The 8,000-nt window shown below is 60.9% G+C and overlaps 1 protein-coding gene across 1 annotated transcript; it reads left to right on the forward strand.

The window, feature by feature from the left end:
• Nucleotides 1-5,014: 5,014 nt before the first annotated feature.
• LOC135980337 (uncharacterized) lies at nucleotides 5,015-5,914 on the forward strand (the record flags this gene model as incomplete). The annotated part of the gene is made up of 2 exons (XM_065580366.1): nucleotides 5,015-5,162; nucleotides 5,861-5,914. Coding segments are annotated over 2 exons (202 nt in total), but the record flags the coding sequence as incomplete, so codon positions are not given.
• Between the last annotated feature and the right edge of the window lie 2,086 nt (nucleotides 5,915-8,000).

Genomic DNA, 8,000 nt, shown 5'->3' on the forward strand with positions numbered 1-8,000 from the left:
TCTCACCCCCTCCTCCAGTGCCACCTCTCCCACTTTCTCAACCCCCCTCCAGTGCCACCTCTCCCCATTTCTCACCCCCCTTCTCCAGTCCCACCTCTCCCCATTTATCAACCCACCTCCATTCCCACCTCTCCCGCTTTCTCACGCCCCTCCTCCAGTCCCACCTCTCCCCCTTTCTCATCCCCCCTAATCCAGTCCCATCTCTCCCCCTTTCTCACCCCCTCCCTCATTACCACCTCTCGCCCTTTCTCACCCCCCCTTCCCCAGTCCCACCTCTCCCCCTTTCTCAACCCCCCTCCATTCCCACCTCTCCCCCTTTCTCACGCCCCTTCTCCAGTCCCACCTCTCCACCTTTCTCACCCCCCTCCTCCATTCCCACCTCTCCCCCTTTCTCACCCCCATTCTCCAGTCCCACCTCTCCTTGTTTCTCACCCCCTCCAGTCCCACCTCTCCCCCTTTCTCACCCCCCCTTCTCCAGTCCCACCTCTCCCCCTTTCTCAACACCCCTCCATTCCCACCTCTCCCCCTTTCTTACCGCCCCTCCTCCAGTCCCACCTCTCTCCCTTTCACACCCCCCTGCTCCTTTCCCATCTCTCCCCCTTTCTCACCCCCCCTCCACAAGTCCCACCTCTCCCCCTCTCTCACCCCCCATCTGATCCCTCCTCTCCACCTTTCTCACCCCCGCTCCATTCCCACCTCTCCCGCTTTCTCACCCCCTCCTCCAGTCCCACCTCTCCCCCTTCTCACCCCCCCTCCTCCAGTCCCACCTCTCCCCCTTTCTCACCCCCCTCCATTCCCACCTCTCCCCCTTTTTCACCCCCCTCCATTCCAAGCTCTCCCCCTTTCTCACCCCCCTCCTCCAGTGCCACCTCTCCCCCTTTCTCACCCCCCCTCCAGTCCCACCTCTCCCCCTTTCTCACCCCCCTTCTCCAGTCCCACCTCTCCTCCTTTCTCAACCCCCCTTCTCCAGTCCCACCACTCCCCCTTTCTCAACCCCCCTCCATTCCTACCTCTCCCCCTTCTCACCCCCCCTCCATTCCCACCTCTCCCCCTTTCTCAACCCCCCTTCTCCAGTCCCACCACTCCCCCTTTCTCAACCCCCTCCATTCCTACCTCTCCCCCTTTCTCACCCCCCCTCCATTCCCACCTCTCCCCCTTTCTCACCCCCCTCCATTCCCACCTCTCCCCTTTCTCACCCCCCTCCTCCAGTCCCACCTCTCCCACTTTCTCACCCCCCCTCCAGTCCCACCTCTCCCCCTTTCTCACCTCCCCTTCTCCAGTCCCACCTCTCCCCCTTTCTCACTCCCCTTCTCCAGTCCCCCCTCTCCCCCTTTCTCAACCCCCCTCCATTCCTACCTCTCCCCCTTTCTCACCCCTTCTCCAGTCCCACCTCCTCCCCTTTCTCACCCCCCTTCTCCAGTCCCACGTCTCCCCCTTTCTCAACCCCCCTCCATTCCACCTCTCTCCCTTTCTCACCCCCCTACTCCAGTCCCACTTCTCCCCCTTTCTCACCCCCCCTCCGATCCCAGCTCTCCCCCTTTCTCACCTCCCGTTCTCCAGTCCCACCTCTCCCCCTTTCTCACCTCCCCTCCTCCATTCCCACCTCTCCCCCTTTCTCACCCCCCTCCTCCAGTCCCACCTCTCCACCTTTCTCACCCCCCTCCTCCAGTCCCACCTCTCCACCTTTCTCACCCCCTCCTCCATTCCCACCTCTCCCCCTTTCTCACCCCCCTTCTCCAGTCCCACCTCTCCCCCTTTCTCAACCCCCTCTCCATTTCCACCTCTCCCCCTTTCTCACCCCCCTCCTCCATTCCCATCTCTCCCCCTTTTCTCACCCCCCTCCTCAGTCCCACCTCTCTCCCTTTCTCACCCCCCCTACTCCAGTCCCACCTCTCCCCCTTTCTCACCCCCCCTCCGATCCCACCTCTCCCCCTTTCTCACCCCCCTTCTCCAGTCCCACCTCTGCACTTTCTCACCCCCTCCTCCATTCCACCTCTCCCCGTTTCTGACCCCCCTCCTCCAGTCCCACCTCTCCACCTTTCTCACCCCCCCTCCTCCAGTCCCACCTCTCCACCTTTCTCACCCCCCTCCTCCATTCCCACCTCTCCCCCTTTCTCATCCCCTCCTCCAGTGCCACCTCTCCCCCTTTCTCACCACCCCCTCCTCCAGTCCCACCTCTCCCCCTTTCTCACCCCCCTCCTCCATTCCCACCTCTCCCCATTTCTCACCCCCCTCCTCCATTCCCACCTCTCCCCCTTTCTCACCCGCATTCTCCAGTCCCACCTCTCCCCCTTTCTCACCCCCCCTTCTCCAGTCCCACCTCTCCCCCTTTCTCACCCCCCCTTCTCCAGTCCCACCTCTCCCCCTTTCTCACCCCCCCTTCTCCAGTCCCACCTCTCCCCCTTTCTCAACACCCCTCCATTCCCACCTCTCCCCCTTTCTCACCGCCCCTCCTCCAGTCCCACCTCTCCCCATTTCTCACCCCCCTCCTCCATTCCACCTCTCCCCCTTTCTCACCCGCATTCTCCAGTCCCACCTCTCCCCCTTTCTCACCCCCCTCCGATCCCACCTCTCCCCCTTTCTCACCCCCCCTTCTCCAGTCCCACCTCTGCACTTTCTCACCCCCTCCTCCATTCCCACCTCTCCCCGTTTCTGACTCCCCCTCCTCCAGTCCCACCTCTCCACCTTTCTCACCCCCCCTCCTCCAGTCCACCTCTCCACCTTTCTCACCCCCCTCCTCCATTCCCACCTCTCCCCCTTTCTCATCCCCTCCTCCAGTGCCACCTCTCCCCCTTTCTCACCCCCCCTCCTCCAGTCCCACCTCTCCCCCTTTCTCACCCCCCTCCTCCATTCCACCTCTCCCCATTTCTCACCCCCCTCCTCCATTCCCACCTCTCCCCTTCTCACCCGCATTCTCCAGTCCCACCTCTCCCCCTTTCTCACCCCCCCTTCTCCAGTCCCACCTCTCCCCCTTTCTCACCCCCCCTTCTCCAGTCCCACCTCTCCCCCTTTCTCAACACCCCTCCATTCCCACCTCTACCCCTTTCTCACCGCCCCTCCTCCAGTCCCACCTCTCCCCATTTCTCACCCCCCTCCTCCATTCCCACCTCTCCCCCTTTCTCACCCGCATTCTCCAGTCCCACCTCTCCCCCTCTCTCACCCCCCCTTCTCCAGTCCCACCTCTCCCCCTTTCTCACCCCCCCTTCTCCAGTCCCACCTCTCCCCCTTTCTCAACACCCCTCCATTCCCACCTCTCCCCCTTTCTCACCGCCCCTCCTCCAGTCCACCCTCTCTCCCTTTCACACCCCCCTGCTCCTTTCCCATCTCTCCCCCTTTCTCACCCCCCTCCACAAGTCCCACCTCTCCCCCTCTCTCACCCCCCATCTGATCCCTCCTCTCCACCTTTCTCACCCCCGCTCCATTCCCACCTCTCCCGCTTTCTCACCCCCCTCCTCCAGTCCCACCTCTCCCCCTTTCTCACCCCCCTCCTCCAGTCCCACCTCTCCCCCTTTCTCACCCCCCTCCATTCCCACCTCTCCCCCTTTTTCATCCCCCTCCATTCCCACCTCTCCCCCTTTCTCACCCCCCTCCTCCAGTCCCACCTCTCCCCCTTTCTCACCCCCCCTCCAGTCCACCTCTCCCCCTTTCTCACCCCCCTCCTCCAGTCCCACCTCTCCCCCTTTCTCACCCCCCCTCCTCCAGTCCCACCTCTCCCCCTTTCTCATCCCCCTCCATTCCCACCTCTCCCCCTTTTTCACCCCCCTCCATTCCAACCTCTCCCCCTTTCTCACCCCCCTCCTCCAGTCCCACCTCTCCCCCTTTCTCACCCCCCCTCCAGTCCCACCTCTCCCCCTTTCTCACCCCCCCTCCAGTCCCACCTCTCCCCCTTTCTCACCCCCCTTCCCCAGTCCCACCTCTCCTCCTTTCTCACCCCCCCTTCTCCAGTCCCACCTCTCCTCCTTTCTCAACCCCCCTTCTCCAGTCCACCACTCCCCCTTTCTCAACCCCCCTCCATTCCTACCTCTCCCCCTTTCTCTCCCCCCTCCATTCCCATCTCTCCCCCTTTCTCACCTCCCCTTCTCCAGTCCCACCTCTCCCCCTTTCTCACCCCCCCTTCTCCAGTCCCACCTCCTCCCCTTTCTCACCCCCCTTCTCCAGTCCCACGTCTCCCCCTTTCTCAACCCCCCTCCATTCCCACCTCTCTCCCTTTCTCACCCCCTTACTCCAGTCCCACCTCTCCCCCTTTCTCACCCCCCCTTCTCCAGTCCCACCTCTGCACTTTCTCACCCCCCTCCTCCATTCCCACCTCTCCCCCTTTCTCACCCCCCTCCTCCAGTCCCACCTCTCCACCTTTCTCACCCTCCCTCCTCCATTCCCACCTCTCCACCTTTCTCACCCCCTCCTCCATTCCCACCTCTCCCCCTTTCTCACCCCCTTCTCCAGTCCCACCTCTCCCCCTTTCTCAACCCCCTCTCCATTCCCACCTCTCCCCCTTTCTCACCCCCCTCCTCCATTCCCATCTCTCTCCCCTTTCTCACCCCCCTCCTCCAGTCCCACCTCTCTCCCTTTCTCACCCCCCTACTCCAGTCCCAGCTCTCCCCCTTTCTCACCCCCCCTCCGATCCCAGTTCTCCCCCTTTCTCACCCCCTTTCTCCAGTCCCACCTGTCCCCCTTTCTCACCCCCCCTTTTCCAGTCCCACCTCTGCACTTTCTCACCCCCTCCTCCATTCCCACCTCTCCCCCTTTCTAACCTCCCCTCCTCCAGTCCCACCTCTCCACCTTTCTCACCCCCCTCCTCCATTCCCACCTCTCCCCCTTTCTCACCCCCTCCTCCAGAGCCACCTCTCCCCCTTTCTCACCCCCCCTCCTCCAGTCCCACGTCTCCCCCTTTCTCACCCCCCTCCTCCATTCCCACCTCTCCCCATTTCTCACCCCCCTCCTCCATTCCCACCTCTCCCCCTTTCTCACCCCCTCCTCCAGTGCCACCTCTCCCACTTTCTCAACCCCCCTCCAGTTCCACCTCTCCCCCTTTCTCACCCCCTCCTCCAGTTCCACCTCTCCCCCTTTCTCACCCCCCTCCTCCAGTCCCACCTCTCCCCCTTTCTCACCCCCCCTCCTCCAGTCCCACCTCTCCCTCTTTCTCACCCCCTCCTCCAGTCCCACCTCTCCACCCTTCTCACCCCCCCTCCTCCATTCCCATCTCTCCCCCTTTCTCACCCCCCCTCCTCCATTCCCATCTCTCCCCCTTTCTCACCCCCCTCCTCCAGTCCCACCTCTCCCCCTTTCTCACCCCCCTCCTCCATTCCCACCTCTCCACCTTTCTCACCCCCCTCCTCCAGTCCCACCTCTCCACCTTTCTCACCCCCCCCTCCTCCATTCCCATCTCTCCCCCTTTCTCACCCCCCTCTTCCATTCCCACCTCTCCCCTTTCTCACCCCCCTCCTCCACTCCCACCTGTCCCCCTTTCTCACCCCCCCTCCTCCAGTCCCACCTCTCCACCTTTCTCACCCCCCCCTCCTCCATTCCATCTCTCCCCCTTTCTCACCCCCCTCCTCCATTCCCACCTCTCCCCTTTCTCACCCCCCTCCTCCACTCCCAGCTCTCCCCCTTTCTCACCCCCTCCTCCAGTCTCACCTCTCCCCCTTTCTCATCCCCTCCTCCAGTCCCACCTCTCCCCCTTTCTCACCCCCCTCCTCCAGTCCCACCTCTCCCCTTTCTCACCCCTCCTCCTCCATTCCCACCTCTCCACCTTTCTCACCCCTCCTCCTCCATTCCCACCTCTCCCCCTTTCTCACCCCCCTCTATTCCCACCTCTCCCCCTTTCTCACCCCCCTCCTGCAGTCCCACCTCTCCCCCTTTCTCACCCTCCTCCATTCCCACCTCTCCCCTTTCTCACCCCCCTCCTCCAGTCCCACCTCTCCCCCTTTCTCACCCCCCTCCTCCAGTCCCACCTCTCCCCCTTTCTCACCCCCCCTCCTCCATTCCCACCTCTCTCCCTTTCTCACCCCCCTCCTGCAGTCTCACCTCTCCCCCTTTCTCACCCCCCTCCTCCAGTCCCACCTCTCCACCTTTCTCACCCCCCTCCTGCAGTCTCACCTCTCCCCCTTTCTCACCCCCCTCCTCCAGTCCCACCTCTCTCCCTTTCTCACCCCCCTCCTCCAGTCCCACCTCTCCCCTTTCTCACCCCCCTCCTCCAGTCCCACCTCTCCCCCTTTCTCACCCCCCTCCTCCAGTCCCAGCTCTTCCCCTTTCTCACCCCCCCTCCTCCATTCCCACCTCTCCCCCCTTTCTCACCCCCCCTCCTCCAGTCCCACCTCTCCCCCTTTCTCACCCCCCCTCCTCCAGTCCCACCTCTCCCCCTTTCTCACCCCCCTCCTCCAGTCCCAGCTCTTCCCCTTTCTCACCCCCCCTCCTCCATTCCCACCTCTCCCCCCTTTCTCACCCCCCTCCTCCAGTCCCACCTCTCCACCTTTCTCCCTCTGGCTACATCACACGACCTTGGCCGTGCAGCTTGTTCTCACAGTTTCTTTCTGCAAGTCATCGTGTCCGTCAGCTAGATCATGTAGGTTTCCCTTATCGCTAGTGCTTCCCAGCTGCTGGCCTGTGAGGTTACTAAAGTTTAACATGCAGGGGCTTTGATTCACTTAGGCCTAGAGCGGGGGGGTTCATCGACTCTCGGGTCTTCCACCCTCCGAATTACCTAGGGTGATGCCTAGTGACACCAACAACTCCCTCGTTTGAGAATACTCAACAAGCCTTTGGCTGAGTTTTCTCATATTCTGTGGACAAGATACGATTGAGTGCCATGGAGCTGGAGTTATCAATGAAAGGGTACGCCGGGTTTTCTGGGGAACGGCGGGCACAAAGCCTATGGAGAAGCATTTTAAAACAAGCAATCAGGAGCACGGTGACCAGGCACAGTACCACACCTGTGAGGAGGAGACGCACAAGGCCACCCCCCAGTCCTCCTAGGTCAGGCAACCAACTCCAGAGTGAATCAAAAACCGTGGGTTCCCTTTCCTGGGCCTTCCACTGCTTGAAAGCCTGTTTGGCTGACAGGACGTGCTTGTGGAAAGGTGGTAGCATTACTAAATGGCCTCCACGTGTCATTTCCTAGCAGGCTAAAGGGTGCTTCTATGGTACAGTTTTGCGACAAGGGGGTACCCAAGGTATTTCTTCCCCTACTGAACCATCTGCAACTGATATCTGACCAATTTTGGGGGACTACCCTCCAAGGTAACCCTGCCGCGTGGTGTGGGATTTGAGTGCATACCCAGCAGTTAGAGAGGTTAAACTCTTGGGCAAATCAAACCTTCAGGGCCTCATACGTATTTGTTTCTAAGTTGATGGGGGGTTTTCTCCATCCCGCATGTGCCTGGGGGAAACGGAAGTCAATGAGAGGAGTGCCCCTATGGCAAAGAGTATCACAGTAGCAGACCCTGGACCTGATTTCATTTTGGGCAGGTGACCCTGGGGTCTAACAATTACAATTCCTCAAATACCCACAAAATAACAATTACCAATAGCAGACAGACTAAAAACAAAAGGGACCAGGTCATCAGGTTAGGCCGGCCCTGTGAAAATAAACACAACCAATACTCAGAGTTTTCGTGGGGAGTGCGCTGCGACTGTCCAAAGAGGCTACAGGGCATTCCCTGCAGACCTTATTGTCGCCTGAATAACAGTTTAAGTCCCAGGTCGTCGCTGGCAGTCTTTTCCGTAGGCTGGACGGTCCACCGTTCAGGAGCGGGCACTGCTTTTAGACAAGAGTGATGGATCCAGTTTTTGTGTCCCTCAACCTTTGCTGCTGTGTGGGAGACCAGCAGGACGGTGTGGGGTCCCTTCCACTTCTCTTGGAGAGGCTTATCCTTCCAGGTCCGAACGAGTACGGAGTCACCTGGCTGCAGGGAGTGGATCGGGGCTTCCAGCGGGAGAGGCTGGAAATCTCTGGTATAGCTGTGGAGAGAACAGAGAACAGCAGACAGAGAGCACATATACTG

Source organism: Chrysemys picta, unplaced genomic scaffold (assembly GCF_011386835.1).
Source record: "Chrysemys picta bellii isolate R12L10 unplaced genomic scaffold, ASM1138683v2 scaf2731, whole genome shotgun sequence".
NCBI lineage: Eukaryota > Metazoa > Chordata > Testudines > Emydidae > Chrysemys > Chrysemys picta.